At 32.2% G+C, this 18409-nt stretch overlaps 2 protein-coding genes across 2 annotated transcripts; one reads left to right on the forward strand and one right to left on the reverse strand.

Annotated features, from left to right (window-relative positions):
• Nucleotides 1-780: 780 nt before the first annotated feature.
• LOC108214493 (S-adenosylmethionine synthase 5) lies at nt 781-3695 on the reverse strand. The gene is made up of 2 exons (XM_017386504.2): nt 3485-3695; nt 781-2119 (listed from the first exon to the last, which is right to left on the reverse strand). The coding sequence occupies exon 2, from the start codon at nt 2108-2110 to the stop codon at nt 923-925; it is 1188 nt and encodes a 395-aa protein (XP_017241993.1). The 5' UTR covers nt 2111-2119; nt 3485-3695; the 3' UTR covers nt 781-922.
• Nucleotides 3696-14988: 11293 nt separating this feature from the next.
• On the forward strand, nt 14989-16562 carry LOC108212844 (uncharacterized). Its single transcript, XM_017384558.1, has 5 exons — nt 14989-15122; nt 15462-15628; nt 15718-15994; nt 16112-16281; nt 16399-16562. Exons 1-5 carry the CDS (start codon nt 14989-14991, stop codon nt 16560-16562), a joined length of 912 nt encoding a protein of 303 aa, XP_017240047.1.
• Nucleotides 16563-18409: the final 1847 nt, after the last annotated feature.

Consider the following 18409-nt stretch of genomic DNA (forward strand, 5'->3'; position numbering starts at 1 on the left):
GTGGTGAGCGCTAGGATTCTAAAAATTAGTATCAGAGCAGGAAGGCATGCTATGCAGTTGTGTTAGTGCTGGCAGATGCTGGGGTGCCCAGCATCTCCCTAGCTTGAACCGCCATCTCCAACAAGTAGCTATTTTTGGTGAGTGATTAGCGTTAAGTTCCTAAAAAAATCATGCAAGATAATTTTCCAATTTTTAAAAATAATATATTAGACAACAATATTACACTACTAACGTAGAGGCAATTGAATATTAAAATATAGGAGTCGTGTGTGACTGCCTAACTGGAGTAAGAAGTTTCGTGGTATTCAACAGGGAGTGCGTTTTGGCTTTGTTTTGCTTATTTTAGCCAAAGATTGTAGAAAAGAGAAATACAGCTATGGACCTGGAGTGATTTCCTATTTTTATTTTGAGATTTTAATATAGTCCTCAAATGATAAGACAACGAAAGCACAAAGAAGCACGTATTAACGGATCAAGACTACACATCTGTGGTTTGATATGGAAGTCGAAAGATTTGAGAAAAATATTTAATCGAATGTTAATGAGGGAGAAAAAAATTGATCTAATGTTGATTAATGTATTTGAACAGTAATTTAGACTTAGAATTCTAAAATTATGCTCACAAGTTTTTTCAATTAGAAGATTGTTATAAGAATAAAACCGGCTAGTTACCAAACGATAATAGCCGCAAGTTTTTTCGCTTAAAAGACTGTTATATAATAAAATCAGCCGTTTACAGCGCATGCAAGGCTGTTCTGTTTGGGACTAGAGACTGTAGAATGAAGCAAAACAAACTTTGGGGTATTTTGTTGGATATATGATGATAATAGAACAAACGTTCAAAAGGAGAAATACAAGTTATTCATTGTTACAATAAAAAACCACTGCAATGCAGGAGCAAGATGCAAAACATAAAACAAATTTAAGCCTGAGGCTTATCCCACTTGAGGGGCTTGACAACCTCCCAGGTGAAGTCTGGGTCATCCCTTCCGAAATGCCCATAGGCCGCGGTCTTCAAGAACCTACCATTGCCTCCTCTTTTCAGATCAAGATTGATGGAGATCATTCCGGGCCTGAAGTCGAAGGTTTCCTTTACGATCTTTAGGATTTCCCTGTCGGGGATTTTTCCAGTTCCATAGGTGTCGACGAAGACTGACAGAGGCTCTGGAACACCAATAGCATAAGATACCTGCACAATGCACCTACGAGCAAGTCCATTGGCTACAATGCTCTTGGCAGCTTGCCTGACAATATATGCACCACTTCTGTCCACCTTTGTGGGGTCCTTTCCGGAGAAAGCACCACCACCGTGAGCTCCCCAGCCACCATAAGTGTCGATAATGATCTTGCGACCTGTTAGACCAGCATCACCATGGGGGCCTCCAATTACAAAGCGGCCTGAAGGGTTGAGGTGAAAGATGGTCTTCTCATCAAGATACTTCTCTGGGATGACGGGCTTGATTACATGCTCTTTGAGGTCAGCAGCAATCTCATCGTTGGTAACAGTCTCGTCGTGCTGGGTGGAAATGAGGACAGTGTGAACACGGGTTGGAACCATGGCACCATTCTCATTTAGGTACTCAACAGTGACCTGGGTCTTGCCATCAGGTCTCAACCACGCGCATGTACCATTCTTGCGGACATCAGTAAGGCGAGCGCCAAGTTTGGTTGCAAGAACATGGCTCAGAGGCATAAGCTCAGGGGTCTCGTCAGTGGCATAGCCAAACATATGGCCCTGGTCACCTGCGCCAATATCCTCCGGGCGCTTAGTAAGATGACCATGGACACCCTGGGCAATATCAGGGCTCTGTTGCTCAATGTTAACAAGAACCTTGCAGTTGTCAGCATCAAGACCAACATCAGCAGAAACAAATCCAATGTTACGGCATGTCTCGCGAACAATCTTCTCGTAGTCCACATCAGCCTTGGTAGTAATCTCCCCAAAAACCATGACCATGTTGGTCTTGGTGCATGTCTCACATGCAACCTTGCTGTCGGGATCTTGAGCTAGGCAGGCATCCAGCACCGCGTCAGAGATCTGATCACAGAGCTTGTCTGGGTGACCCTCGTTAACAGACTCGGAGGTAAATAGGAAGGTCTCTAATGCCATTCTGTAAAGCTGCAACAAGAGAAAACCATAAATTAGATACTTATTTCTGACACGCAGGGGAAATTAACTTCCAATTAGGAAGCTTCCTTAGTGTTACAGATTCTGGAAAATAACGAATATAAAAAGTATCATCCTAGTGTAAGATGCTTTTAACTTTCACTTCTGGTCTGATCATGAAGAATCTGCATATTATTGTCTGCTTGCTTTTGCAAAAGATATATTCCCAGCCATAAAAAAAGGATCCACAATACACAGGACAAGAATACAACTGCCTGCCACACACAAAAGTCGCAATATTCTTTTCTTCAGAAGTATATTGCCGTTCCAAAATATATATCTTATCTGACTAGCACTGAACTAGTCACTACCAGCAGTGAACTGAATGAAACTTCAAAATTAAATTAGATACCCTTCCCTCCCTGAATATGCACAAACATAACTAATTTTACATTGTCAGGGTCAACATTAAAAAAAAATTGCCAAAAAATTGTTAATTAATAATACAAGTGACAAGTCAATTGTCAATATAACAGATCATCGATAGCCTAGCGTCGAGCCCTCCCCCTACTCAAGATCCAACATCATAAATTCAAATCTTCATAAAACTCGCAATTCCTTTCTTCAAAAGTATATCACAGTCATAAAAATTAAATTTCTCCCCTAACTACAAACTAATTACACATTTAAATCAGTTAAAACATCATTTTGCATTTACAAAAACTTCCGAAGAAACCATAAGCCTATATACAAGACTACTTGATGGTAGCATTGTGTTCGCCCTAGCCAACCAAGGTCAAAGGTTCGAATCCTCGCTTATTCTCCATATTCTTAAAATTTTACACATTTGAAATTTTTTAAAATATACCTACACACCAAATACAGTAACTAGCTCTACAAGCTATTCAGATAAGTTATCTGTGTCAGAAACTAGACATGAACTAAAAGAACACAAGTATAGCCTAATAGGACAGAAAGCTAAACAACTGAAGCAGTTACTTTTAGTTTTCACTTCCAATTCAAGTACAAACACACATGCTTACAACAGATCCAGATATACACACACTTTCCAAATCCAGAAACTTGTAGATCTAGACTTGCCATATTCAAGAACCACACCCAAGTCAACATAACCACTAGATCTACAACACTAAAAGTCAAACATGCTCAAACATTTAAATTAATATTATATTTCTTACATGTAAATATAGCAAAGGCAAGTGAAGTTCTAGTTGTAGCAACTTCACAGTAGTAAAGATAGTAGCATTACCCAAGAGAGATTTGTAATATTCTCGCTCAACTCGAGATTTGTCGAAAACATGTTGCATGATATATGAATTTAGTTATTCGGAAAAATAAAAAAGATAGAAATATTACCTGAGAGAGATTTGGCGACGGATTGAGAGAGGAAGTATTGGCGACAGATCTGAAAAATCTCTCTTAGCTATTAGTCGAATTAGATCACCGACGAGCGACGAAGAAGTTGGGGAGATTGGCGTTGTATTTATAGAGGTTTAACGGATGAGGTGCTCAAAAGATGACCGGCTACCGGTTATGCCAGTCAGGGGATTCCTTGTCTGCTGTGTGTGTATATTATTTTGAAAATTTTATAATTAGATATTAGATATCATAAAATAAAACGATAATATTCCGATTACGATGTATCATGTTAGGGCATACCGGCATAGGGGTCCTGGAGATCTTAATTTTATGAATTATGTAATAAAAATATTATTTTCCTTCTCATTTTAGTAGTTTTTTAACAAATTTTTTATATTAAAAAAGTTTAAATATGATATCTTATTATTGTTAATCGTTAAAATTCATTAATTATACATAAATATAATCAAGTTTTTTTATTTTATTTGAATTTCATGATTATTTATTTAATAATTTTTAAAAGTCTTGTAAATTAATAATAGTCAATATTATTAATAATATAAAAGCTGTGTAGAATAAAGAAAAGAAATAATTATTATACATGTTATTTTGACAAACAAAGACTATTAAAATATAGAAGGGAGGGTATGTTTAAAAATTTCGTCTATACTTACTTAAAAAAATAATTGTATTTTTTGAAAATAAAAAAATAATAATTGTATTGATATGAACAATTTCTCCAAAATTATGCTTTACATTCAAGTGGAGCCAAACATGTCCAGAGAGGTGAAATCCCACTGTCGGTGTCGGCCATATGACCGGTTAGAGGACGATTTGCCGAGTTGTTGGGTTGGAGAGGGACCCGGTAGAGATAGGACTCAAGGGAGGCTCGAGAGTCAAATTGTTCACCCAGAAATTTTGCAACTCAGTTTCTATCAATACCAACTACAGACCTCCCTGCTTTGATTTACTTTGATAATTCCAGAATATTCGATAAATTGATAAAAAAAAATATAAGTCGGACTTAATCAGTGAACCAGTGAATAAGAATTAATTAAATTCATAAAAAAATGTAATTAAATTAATCAAAAATTAATTAGATGATTTAATTGAAAAATTGAAAATTTAATTAATTCGACAAGTCAGAGACTAGTGATCAACTGCTTAAAATTGTACTTGCTTTAAAATAATACGACTTGCTTGATATCTGCTTTAGAGCAATCCCAATGCAAACTCTTCTTACTCATATTTGATCTAGGTGAACAAGATTTAAGGGTTAGGATCAAAAATCAGTCCTCCAACGCAACTCCTTATCCCCTAAAATTTTTAGGAGAGAGAAAACTCATCACCTTATTTGGAGCAAAAAGCCAACCCCTATAATACGATATCATCAATATTTTACTTATAATATGACATATATTTACTCCAACTCTACCTCTTCTCAGATGTATTACCTTAAATATTGAATAAATATTAATTTTTGAATTATAAGTAACAGGTATAGGTAATGCCATTGGAATAAAACAACTTTTTGCTTATTTATATTTTAAGTAATCATTATTTTATTATATTTTAGGTAACTAATATAGGGATTACCTTTGGGATACTCTTACTAATGTCAAATATAATTTTAATTTATTATATTGAAAAAATTCTGAACCGATTATTAACATGTGCTGTTAATTATTTTCAAGAAAAAACATGTGCAGTAAACACTAATAACATAGAACTATTAATAAATGTATAATTTAAATTTTTTTATGGAATTTAGAATGGAAAAAGTTGGTGAGCTAAGTAAGGTGGAGGGAGTTGGTGAGGGAAATGCATTTCATACAAGGAATTGCAGTAGCATGTTTAGTAAACATAGTTCCGTAACTTATTTTTGAGATTTTCTTTTTATGAATAAAAATATAATATTCAAACTTTAATTCAGAAAAAGAAATTTTTAAAAATAAATTACACAACTACATTTTGCAGGAGCATTAAAGTCCGTGCCGCGTCCCCATCCGCCAATGTATACTACTCAGGGACGGAGGGAGTAGTTAGCAAGTGATCGACAAGCTCCCAGGAGGTTGGTCTTACTGACACGTGTATGTCACTTGGAATTAGGAGTAGGTGTTTAATGACACATCTTCGTATACATGTGGAGGGTGACCTATCACTCTCATTTTTCTTTTTCTTTTTATATTCATTCTCATTTTTACTTTCTCTCCCCTTATTTTTTTACGTTATTTTTCGGCACGTTTTTTCACACTCATTTAAAATATAGTTCCATAATATATTTTTTAAATTTTTTCCTCTGAATAAAAATTTGATATTTAAATTTTTATTAAAAAAAATTAGAAAAAGGTTATACAACTATACTTTACAGGAGACTTAAAATGCGTGCAAATAGTGAACGTAAACAACCACGGGTGACGGATGGAGTAATATATAATTCCCTGTGTTCCAAAATTATTTAGCTCGTGGACTGATTTTGATACATGTCAAATAATGCAGAAAAATTGTAAACAATTAAAATAGACGGGCGAGTATATATATTCTTTTCACCGTCAAACAATTATTTTTAAAGTCGAACATTGCGATGCTGTAAGGCGTAAGCATGCCACTAATCACTCGCATACGACAGAGTTATTGGCCTGACCTAATAAGACGTAAATATGAAAAGAACCAATTTTTCACGTCGATTCTCAGCTCAAGATCTTTTCACATTACTTTTATTAAAACGGTTTTTCTATGGTGTATCCATGGGCACACAATAAGCATAAAATTTGATAGATTTTCCTTGTTTTGATTGGTTTACACCTATGACCCCCCTTATTCACACCAACCACAACAATGAAAACACACCAAATTTATGAGTTTTCGTACTTAGCATGTACCCATGTGCACACACTAGACAAATTAAAATTACGAATTTTCTATGGTGTGCCCATGAGCACACAATAGTCACTAACTCTCATGAAAATACTAGTTTTTGATTGGTGGATGGATAATAAATGTTGACAGCTCCCCTGCATTTACACCAATTCCACCAATCAGTTATCCGAATATATATGTTATTGTCATTAAGTAGCATCATTCATAGCACGGGTCATTAAAGTCAAAAATATAATCATAAGAACGGTTTTTCTATGGTGTGCCCATGGGCACACAATAGGCGTTAAATTCTATGAGTTTGATGCATTTTTATTGGTCATCTAGTCATAAATAAGGATGACCCCCCTCATTCACACCAATTCAACCAATCAAAATCCACCAAACTCATCAAATTTTGTGTATATTGTGTGCTAGAAAAACCCTTATAAGAAATAAAAAATAGCACTAGCCGTTGATATTACCAGTTAATTAGATAATGTTACACTTTGCACTACTGTCTTACATATGATCATTGATCCAGCACTCCAATGGCCTTTTTACGTTTGGTTTGTAAATTAGAATAAACTATCTCATTCTTATAACTAGCTTCTTAACCCGTGCAAAGCACGGGTTGCTTTAAATAATTTTGTGAATGAAAAATATCTCTTTTTTTTTTTTTAAACAAAGGTGTTAATCTAATAACAGAAAGTAATACGGCATCTACACCAATGATTGAGTCGAACAAACTGAATGTATTTTGAGTAAAGGATAGTTTAGTCATTTTGGATTAAATTGAACAAGATTCGATTTTAGTGTTACAAGTATGTGTAAGATACTTGGATATATAGAATAAAAAAAAATAGTTACGGGCTAATCACTGTTTCAGGCTTCTGGTCATTAGCTTTTTTACCGGGCTGCTTGACAAACTGCTTCTTTTATCATTAACTACAGTATATATTCCATGATGTTTAAACACAATTGGAAATATAACATCTCATTATATCAGCAGCCAAACTGCTTCTTTTATCATCAACTACAGTATATATTACATGATGTTTAAACACAATTGGAAATATAACATCTCATTATGTCAGCAGCCGCGCATCAATCGTCAACTTAGAGTTTTGACTATGACAAAAGAGTATACCTTCATCTACGATCGAACATTAAACTGCTCAGAAAGAATACCATCATTTTGACTATGTTTTACATGATTTAAAGATCTATTTTATGTAACTTTTCGCAAGGATTTCAAATATACAATTTGTTTTAAGTTTGTAATCAATAGATAGTAAATAAAAAGTACACGAGTGTACCATAGAGAGTAAATTAAAAGTACGAGCGTACCATCGGTAGAAGTCAAAAATGCGATGGTACCATCAACAATTTCCATAGATTTAATTTAAATTTATATTTACTTGTATTTTAAGTCTTATTATCTTGATGTCTAAATGTACATATATCCTTACTATGATGATATTATTAAAATGTAAATATAAAAAATATACACCATTTAAAATTTTATTATATAATTAAATTATCATTCACCTAAAATTATTGAAAATTTTATAAAAACAAATAAGATTCTTGTCGATTCAGAGTCTTTGTCGTATAGTTAAAAAATCATATATATGATTTTATTAAATCATATATATAATTTTATTAAATCACAATAATTAAATATTCTAAAAATCGGCCGATTAACCGAATAATCGATAACAGACGAATTTTTAATACGATTTGGTAAAATTCGATTAAATCGATGATTAATTGGTCAAAATTGGATTAATCAGTCAAAAATCAGGTAGAATATTAAAATTTACAAAATTTGTGGGGAAAATTTAAAATTTTAAAAATGATTAAATATATATTATTTATATGTATAATATTAAAATAATTTCAAATAATGATCGTGTTATAATTAATGTATATAAATGCTTAGACATTAATGTATAATAAATACATTGCTTAGACATTAATGTATAATAAATGCGTTAATATTAAAAGTCAATAATAACCTTTATATATATATTAAAATATGTGTATTAAGCGAAGGGTATATTAGTCATATCGAATTAATTTACAATGATATTAATGTCTAATAAATACGTTAGTGTTAAAAGTCAATAATAACCTTTATATACATAAATATTGTATAATGAGCAAAGGATAAATTGGTCATTTTGAATTAAATTATTCATGGTTGCTGTATTATATATATAATAGATTGCATGCAAATTGAACAATTTTTTAATATGTTTTGTCCAAAAAAATTTATAATCACATAAATATATTATAAAATTTTGCAAAAATTACTAACTAGAATTTACATGATTGTTAAATATATTTGACCAATAATATATTATAAGAGCAAATCCAATAGGTTACCTAAACTTGCTCCTAAACCAAAACTCACATTTAGGTAATGTACTATTAAAAAAAAAAAAAAAAACTCTAACACTTTACTAGTGTTACTTAAATCACTAGCCAAACCTCAAATCTCCTAGCCATTACCTATTTATAAATAACCCATAATCATTACCTATTTAATATTTATGAATAAAATAATCATCCCTCTCCTTCATTATTTGTCTTTTCCCTCCCTTTCCCTTTCTCTCTCAAATTTATTATTAAAATAATCTTAAGAGAACAAATATAGAGATTGTTATTGGAGTTGACACCAAAGATAGATTACCTAAATCACTAAGACTCATTAAGATTCATTATTTTATATTATTAATTCCCTCCCTTTCCCTTTCTCTCTCAAATTTATTATTAAAATAATCTTAAGAGAACAAATATAGAGATTGTTATTGGAGTTGACACCAAAGATACATTACCTAAATCACTAAGACTCATTAAGATTCATTATTTTATATTATTAATAAGTAACGAGATAGGTAACCTATTGGACTTATCATTAGTGCTAAGCCATTTTCAATCATTATGATCCCAAATTTAAAATTTGTATCATCAATTAATCCGAATTTTGATTAAATTCTTGAAAACCCCAACAGCACCTACCGATCTAAATTACTACTTATATATTATATTACATAAATATTACAGAGAAATTTATAAAAATATTCATATTTTCAATTTTTTTTCAAAAATACAGTTAAAGTTGCAACACATTTGCTTTAGGGTTAATTAGAGGTTGCGAACAAGGTTGTAAATGGGTTTGTGCCTATTTCTCTAAGTAATTTTTGTAATTTGGATCATATAATATCATACTCCCTCCGTCTCCTTTTACATGTCTCTTTTGAAAAAAAAAATTGTCCCAAATTACTTGTCCACTTCTCTTTTCAAAGCAACTTTTTGTATGTTTTTTCAAAATGTAACAACTTCCAATGTTTGACTAGCATATATATACACAACTCTATCTAATTCATTGCATTTATTAGGGATATGTATGAAAACAAGATATCCACCTAACATTTTCTTAAGATGCCTTATTTTTTCAAAAGGGACAAGTAAAAAGGGACGGAGGGAGTACTAAAAAATAGTTAAGCGGATTTTAGTTGAGATTAAAGAGTAAAAGATCAAAACCATCGGAGTCCTTCCAATTCAGAGTCCGAATGGACCGAATCTTGATCTGCACATGCACCTACATTAAAGGGAGTTATGGAGTACATGTTAGTTTGGACTTCTAATTAAAGGGGTTTCACATTCACTAGATAAGTCCATAAAACCCAAGTGCATTACCCTAGAACTATGAGGACTCCTTAATAATTCGAAACCCAAAAAGCGGAATAAAATCGACTGCAATTATATATCCAACTCTTATCACAAAAATCTCTAACTGCTAGTACTCTGTCATATATTCATGGCTATAATCTCTGAGAAAGACGAAGAAGGTTCGATTCTAGTTTTTCTTTTTCTTCTTTTTTGCATTGATAACATGTACATGCATGCTTGTTTTATACATATCTAGATCCATTTTGTTAAAATACTAGGAATTCTTGCCCGCTGCTAAGCACGCGGGTATAAATCTTTTTATAATTGTTGGTTGTTAAATTAAATTTGTTCACATGCAGGGATTTCGAGAGAAATAAAAAACTATCCACAACCGGCTGATTACTTGTTTAAAGTCGAGTCGTTCTCGCTCCTTGAAAAAAATGGTATAGAGAGAATCGAATCCAAGACCTTTGAGGCCGGAGGGCACGAATGGTGTGTTTTTTATTTTGCACTTGGAGAATTTTAATAATGGATCTCTGTTTTTAACTTTTTGTTGCATAATCAATTGGTTGATAATGTTCTGAAACTTTACTGATTAGGCCATGAATTGAATTTTCGTGCACAGGAAAATTGTGGTATGTCCTAGTGTTCGGAATGCAAGTGATGGAGATTACTTATCTATATACCTGTTGCTGGCAAGCGATTCTCGGAAGGAGGTTAATGCTATTTTCAGGTTTTTTGTGTTTGATCAGATTCGAGATTGGTGTCTTCTTGTTAAAGGTACGGATACTAATCACATTTAGTTCAAAGTTAACACACAGTGGGTAATTAAGCCTAATCATCTTGATCAATTAATAGAAAAAATATACTAAGGTTTTGAAACTTTTGAGATTGTTCATCTATGTTACTCTGACTTGGATATAAATTGTCGAAAATTAGAGAGGATATTTTCCTAGTCTCTGACACTGGTACAGGGACATGTTATAATATATGAATAAACAAGTACCGAAAATAGACACCTTAACAGAAACTAAGAGTTAATTGTAGATTGAACTTGATAATGTAAATACTTTGCCAATTAGGGATTTTCTCTACTTGCTTTTTTATTTCCGCTTCATTCTGTCTCTATTTATCGGGTTTGTATTGTAAATTCAGTTCATATGTGGTTTTTAACTTGGTTAAGTGTTCATATTTCTCAAAATTTCAAGTAAAGGATCCGACATGAATTAAGTCTCTTGTGTACAGAGATCTAAATAGAAGAGTCGGAGTAACATAGTTGACGGTTGAGAACAAAAAATATAGGCAGGGCTGCTGTGATCTATAGCGCCATTAAGCATAAATAATTACTACTACTAATCACTTGTCCTGGAATTGGAACAAATTATAGAGTCTATGATTTTTAATTAACTTGATCCACAGTGAGTATTCTTTTTTGGCTACCTGTCCAATGCAAGTTCTTGTTTGTGTGCGTTAAATGCAGGGAAATCAAAACGTTTTGACTGGGTGAAAAATGAGTGGGGCTATAGGAACTTCATTTCCATAGATGATTTGAAGGATCCCACTCATGGATATATAGTAGATGACACTTGCTTATTTGGTGTTGAGGTTTTCGTTAGTCAGAGCTCAGGTCTTCGTGAATGTTTTTCCATATCAAATATTGATAACACGTATAACTACACATGGAATATCACTCAATCATCAAAGTTGAGGGGGGATCGTCATTCAGATGAATTTATTGTTGGCGGCTACAAATGGTACTGTAAATACCCAGAAAACGCTTATATATGTTTGATACTACTTGATATTAGTTCTCGGTTTAAGAATTTTTTTTTTTTTCAGGGAACTATGGCTCTCCACGGAAGGAGACTCCAATCATATAGGTTCCAGCCTTTCAGTGTTTTTGGTACTACTTGATACCCCAAGTAACTCTCGTGATGATAGAGTAAAGGTGCAGTTCACCCTCAAACTTAAGGATTGGATCGATAAAAATCATCTACAGAAGACAGGTAGTCTCTGTTTTTATAAACCCCTGTACAAGTATCCTGGCATTCGGTTAGAAGATTTATAAATGACGTATATATTTTTTATTGCAGATACCCAATGGTTTAGTTTTGTTTCTTCATCTTCGAATGTCTGGGGTTGGGAGTCTTTCATCCAGTTAGAGGAACTTAAAGACCATGATAATGGATTTATAGTTGATGATTCTTGCATGATCGAAGCTGAACTTACCATGCTATGTGCAACTCGTCAGAAGTCTCTGAGTTCTTGATGAATCCCGTTTAGAAGGAGATGTCTTTTGGAACATGCATGTTTAATGTTTCGACCTTCTGAGACATATATCTAAAGACTGATTATTAATTCTGACTTGATTACATCGGATTAGAAATTGTCGCTTTGTCGCTTGCTGATACAGTTATGTATTGTGTTGCTGTTGGAGTATTACTCTTGTTAGCACATAATGTATGAAGTTTATTGCTGTTACAGTTATGTATTGTGTTTCTGCCCAGAGAAAAGTGTATACTAGACCAACTGGAGTTTTAAAAGACTTCAACTTGATAGCACCTTGTTTGTTGTTTTAAACTGATTTGTTGTTTGAAATTTAAAGCCTCATTGATGGAGAATGACCAAAAGTAACAATTTTGTTTCCTTTAAAAAAAGTTCAATTATATCTGAACTGCTCTGTTTCAGGTTAATAATTTAAATTTCTTGACAGTTACATTTACTAAAATTTTACATATATTCTCTCAATCTCAAAACTTTAGTTTTGTTTGGTAAAAAAAAAAAGAAGCATATTACTCTCTCCATCTCAAATTAGACAAGCTAGTTGACTTCGGGAACGTAACTTAAGATGCATTGACTGTATAGTTCCGAATTTATTTTTTTTAATTTTTCTTTTGTAAACAAAACTTTGATATTTAAATTTGTATTTTCAAAAATAAAATTTTAAAAATAAATAATATAACTATGCGTTCAATGAACCTTCAAATGCGTGTCCGAAGTCAACAAGGTCGTCTAATTTGGGATGGAGGGAGAATTTTTCCTCCACAAATCAAGACTCGTATTTGAATATCTGCTTTTTGATTTTTTAGCACACATTTTAAAATATACTTTGATCACATAGCTAGAAATATCAGTATTATATATATATATATATATATATATATATATATTGTGAATGAAAGTATTGATATAATATTTTTATTCAAAAAAAAAATTAAAAAGTAAAACACAGAGATTTAAGAATGAAAAGAGTACGACTTATACATATATTTTTATTATTCCATATTGACTAATACGGATCCACACAACACAGATGATCATCAATACTTGTGTTAAGAAACCGAAAATGACAGTAAATAGGAATAGGAGTAGTAAATCATACTCCCTCCGTCCCGTTGGATTGTTAATATCACTTTTTGGCACGCTTTTTAAGACCTCTATAAAATATAGTTGCATGAGGTTTTTTTTTATAAAAAAAATTCTGAATAAAAGTTTGATGTTTAAACTTTTATTCAGAAAAAAAATAAATTAAAAAAACATTATAGAACTATACTTTATAAGAGTCTCAAAATGCGTGCAAACAGTGAACGTTAACAACCCGGTGGGACGGAGGGAGTAGTCAAATTTGTAATTAATATCATAAGTAAATATAAATTGAATTTACAGTGTAGGTAATACATTGAAATGAGTAAAATTGGACAGAAAATATCATATTTTAAATTTATTAATACATGTGAAATGACTAAGAGCATTTCCAACGGCGTTGGCTATGATCGTTGGCTAAATTGGACCTGTAAGACATTATGTAAAATTTGCTGAACCTGTAAGACATTTTGCTTCAACGGTAGTGGCTATATTGGTTGGCTATAATTTAAAAATAGTATGTTATTAATATTTTAAATTGTTAAAATAGAATATATCAGTTCAATATGGTAATAAATGATGTACAATCTTCCTACAGATTTTCTTACAGATTTGTAGAGGTTCGACAAATTTACCCATACACAGGAGGTTGGCTAAATTTATAGACAACAGTTGAGCATGGTTGGAGTTGAGTTTTTAAAGCTGTTGGCTAAATTTTTTTATTTTAAGTATGCCAACTCAACTCTTAGCCAAGGGTTTTAGATGGTTGGAGATGCTCTAACAAGATTAAGGGACGTATAAAATTGGAATTTTAATTAATTGTCCTTAAATTATGGATTTTAATGGATTGTCATTAAATTATGGATTTTAATGGATTGTATCTGATTTTGATTTTGTGCAGATTCCTGATAAAAATGTTGCAGAGTTGATATAGATTTTTTGAGATTTGAGCACAATGTTTCAAAAATTCATGGATTTTGGTGGATTTTCAAAATATATAAAATACACCGAACAATCCCACAAAATCCATTATTTTATGAAATCCAAAAAATTCATCAGCATTTGAATACCATAAGATTTTAATAGATTTTATACAATATCAATTGAATATTATTGAAACATAATTTAAAATCTTAATTGAATATAATCAGATTTCCTAGCATAATTTAAAATCTTAATTGAATATTCTCAAGATTTTAATAGATTTTAAACGATCACGATTAAATACATTGATTCCATGGCGCTATGGGTTCTGGAAACTTCATGCATCGATTCAAATTAATGTCAAAAACATTTCTCATAATCCCAGAATAAGCTGAAAATGAGAGCATAACAAACATGATTCGACCACATGTCATTAAGTTCAACTTCTCCCTGCACACTGCTTAGAATTCTCTTCAAATATATATAGACCCATATATATTTTTACTGATTCAATCTGTTAGACAATGACAATTATTATATCTGGGGTAGACGAAGGTGGTTTATATTCATGATTGTTTTGATTTTGCTTGTAATATTACTACTCAAAATTTTTGATGAAACCATGCATTTTAACGACAATGTTTTCGATACTAATACATGTTTTCTGTGTAGACACAATGGGGCTTTTTAGAGGAATGAGAGACAAACCCCCATCAGATTACTTGTTAAAGATCAAGTCATTTTCTCTCTTCTCCGATCAAGGCGTCGAAAAAATTGATTCTGACAAGTTTGAAGCCGGTGGGCACCAATGGTATGCGCATTTGCACACTTTTGCCTTGAAATTCAGGGACGGATTCTCAGTGGGGGTACCTCCCCCCGCTGAATTCTGTATATATGATATACCTTTTATTATCGTGAAAATGTTAGTTATTGTTCCCGTGATAAGTGACTTAAAATTGACACGCAAGAATAATTATCATTTTGCTTGCTTCTGTGCCTCAATTTTTCCAATATCATGTTTAAACTGATATAAAATCATACCAGTTATTAGGCTTAAATTTTTTTGCCTCCACAATTACCAATTTCTAGATCCGTCCCTGAGTTCATGTACTTTTTGTACTTGCGGCTTGAATTGAGTTACTTTGCACAGGAGGATTGTGTTATTTCCAGGTGGCTGTAATGAGGGTTCTGGAGATTATATCTCTATATACTTGTCACTGGCAAACAAAGATGCTGTTGCTGATGGTGAGGAGGTCAATGCAATTTTCAGGTTCTTTCTATTTGACCAAGTTCGAGGAAAGTATCTCTATGTTCAAGGTACTATCATGTACTGTATTTCTTTAACGCGTAATGATTGCTATTGAAATTCCTGTTTATTGTGTTGTTTGATGCACTAATGTTTGTAGGAAGTGCTAGGCGTTTCGATAGGGTGAAATGCAAATGGGGGTTTTCTAAGTTCATTGCCTTGGAAATTTTTAAAGAGCCCTCTCATGGATATTTAGTAGAAAATACATGTTTTATCGGAGCTGAGGTTTACGTTATCAGGAACTCAGGTCTTCGTGAATGCCTGTCAATATCGGATTTTCCTGGTGTATCCTACAAATATACATGGACAATTACTCAGTTTTCAAAGTTGGGAAGTTTTTGTCAGTCTGATGAATTTGTTGTGGGAGGCTACAACTGGTATGTTCTTCGTTACAATACTATCATTTGCCACTAGTTAAAGCATTTTTCAGAGGCTCTGAATTCTGTTTATCATCTACAAAATAATTGTTCTACGTTTTCGGTTATGGTATGTAGGAAGTTAGCACTCTGTCCAAAAGGCAATGCAAAGAATGAAGGTTGCTGTATGTCCCTTTATTTACAGTCTGTGGATTCCCAGCATTTCTCCCCGGCCCAGAAAGTTAAAGCAAAGTTTAAAGTCACTCTTAAAGACCAGAAGCGTGGGATGAATGATGTTACATATGCGGGTATTCTAGTTTTAAACTTCCTTTTTTTAGAATCGGATTAGAGCTATATGTGTAAATTGTAGTGCTATTGCAAAGCAAGGATTATTTATTGATTCTGAGAATATCTATTTGTTGCAGATATTTTTTGGTTTGATTCATCAGTGAAATGCTGGGACTGTGGATCCTTTATCGAACTAAAAATTCTTAAAGATGAAGAATATGGCTTTATATATGAAGATCAGTGCGTAATTGAGGCTCAACTTACAGTGCTATATGAAACTTGTCAAAAGACTCTATCTTAAATTGTTGACTTGCTCCAGAGTGATTTGACTCCTTCTGCTACAATGCATTTCATTTAGATCATGAATGCTGTAAAACTGTTTCTTTTAAACTCTATGATCAGATTGCCTGAATTCAAACATAAAGTGATTTTGTGTTCTTTTTTGTTACAATTAGTCTGAGTGATCATTATAATTCTCTGCCCTCTACTTTTGAGTTCTGATCAATAAATCGGAACTGTTTTGCACATACTACAGGTAATGCTGGTAAATCAAACCTGCCAGGCACTCTTCTAAAAACATAACTTGTTTAGGTAGAAAATCATCCACCAAATGATTAGTTTTCGTGTTTGATCTTTACGGTATTATTGGCTTGTTAATTCTAGAAGTTTGATTGCAGCTACTGAGTGTCCTGGTGTAGCTGGACAATGTTTGTCCTGTGAACATTACTTGTTTGGCTCTTCAAATTATAATACAGATCTAAGAGTATCTCCAACTCTAGCGTCTTCAAATGTCTGCGTGTCCAACCCTAGACGTCTTGAAATGTCTGCGTGTTCATGTGTTATATACCTAAAATAACATACTAAATTATGTACCGCTCCAACCTAGGGTATATGTATACTAGGCCTCTTGAAATGTCCGCGTGTTCATGTGTTATATACCTAACATAATATACTAAATTATGTATCGCTCCAACCTAGGTACTGTTAAATATGTATATTTTATATATAGCCATAAATATGTACGTTACATCTAGGTACCGTTAGGTATGTATACTTTATATATATATATAGCCAACGTTACATCTCCGGACCCCTTCTGTCATCATCTAAAAATTCCAGGTCATCTCCGCTTGAAATGTCCAGATGTAGTTCTAATATTAGTCTAAATCTTACTCCCTCCGTCCCTATTTATCTGTCCACTTTGGAAGTAAAAATTTGTCCATATTTATCTGTCCATTTATACTTTCAAAACTAATTTAATGATAGTTTTTCAAATATATCTCCATAATTTCAATTTTCAAGGCTTGACTTATTTAAAACTTGGTTGAATTCATGTTTTCAAGACATAAAGTAGGAGTATTCCACCATTTTCAAGATATTAATTAGAGGTATTTAATGAAAAAGTTCATACCATCAATTATTCCTTGGTATGTGTTTTTTTTTCCAAAATGGACAGATAAAAAGGGACGGAGGGAGTATTAGTTTTTATTTATAATATATAACATACTAACTTAATCAATTTTCAATATTTAATTTAAAATATATTTTAAATACATATTATTATAATATACAAATTATTTATATATGTCCATCATTATTATATATATAGATGTATTATTTATATTTTTAATTTATAAATACAAAATGCTATTTAATATTATTAAGTGTAAAAATGTTATTTTATTACTAAATTTGTAAAATTCTAGTAATTAATATTTAACTTTTTTTGAAGGAATAATTAATATTTAACTTAACATATCACGGGCAGAGTAAATATATATCCTAAACATAACGCTTTGACGCTTTACACGTAATTTGGGATGTAAATAAAATATGATTCAATATATAATTTTTCAATTTTTGTCTGAATAAAAATATATATGTTAAATTTTTAGTTAAAAAAATAAAAAGTTTGGAAAATAATATGTAAAGCATATTATTTTAACACCTAAAAAATTAAAATGACTATTATCAAGATGTAGAGAGAATAATAATAGTTTAGTTTGATTTTATCAGGGATAAATATATAAAATTATTCAAAAACCATTTCAATTAATATAAAAATGGGGTTATGTGCATCTCTAGGAGAAAAAGTTAGAATGGGACCTGATGGAGTTAGAGAATTTCATTTGTCAAATAAAAAGGAAG

Source organism: Daucus carota, chromosome 3 (genome assembly GCF_001625215.2).
Source record: "Daucus carota subsp. sativus chromosome 3, DH1 v3.0, whole genome shotgun sequence".
NCBI classification, from domain to species: Eukaryota; Viridiplantae; Streptophyta; class Magnoliopsida; order Apiales; family Apiaceae; genus Daucus; species Daucus carota.

Coding starts and splice junctions, on each gene's coding strand:
- LOC108212844 (XM_017384558.1), top strand. CDS start 14,989: ATGGGGCTTTTTAGAGGAATGAGAGACAAACCCCCATCAGATTACTTG. Junction 15,123..15,461: donor GAAGCCGGTGGGCACCAATG/GTATGCGCATTT, acceptor TACTTTGCACAG/GAGGATTGTGTTATTTCCAG. Junction 15,629..15,717: donor AAAGTATCTCTATGTTCAAG/GTACTATCATGT, acceptor TAATGTTTGTAG/GAAGTGCTAGGCGTTTCGAT.
- LOC108214493 (XM_017386504.2), bottom strand. CDS start 2,110: ATGGCATTAGAGACCTTCCTATTTACCTCCGAGTCTGTTAACGAGGGT.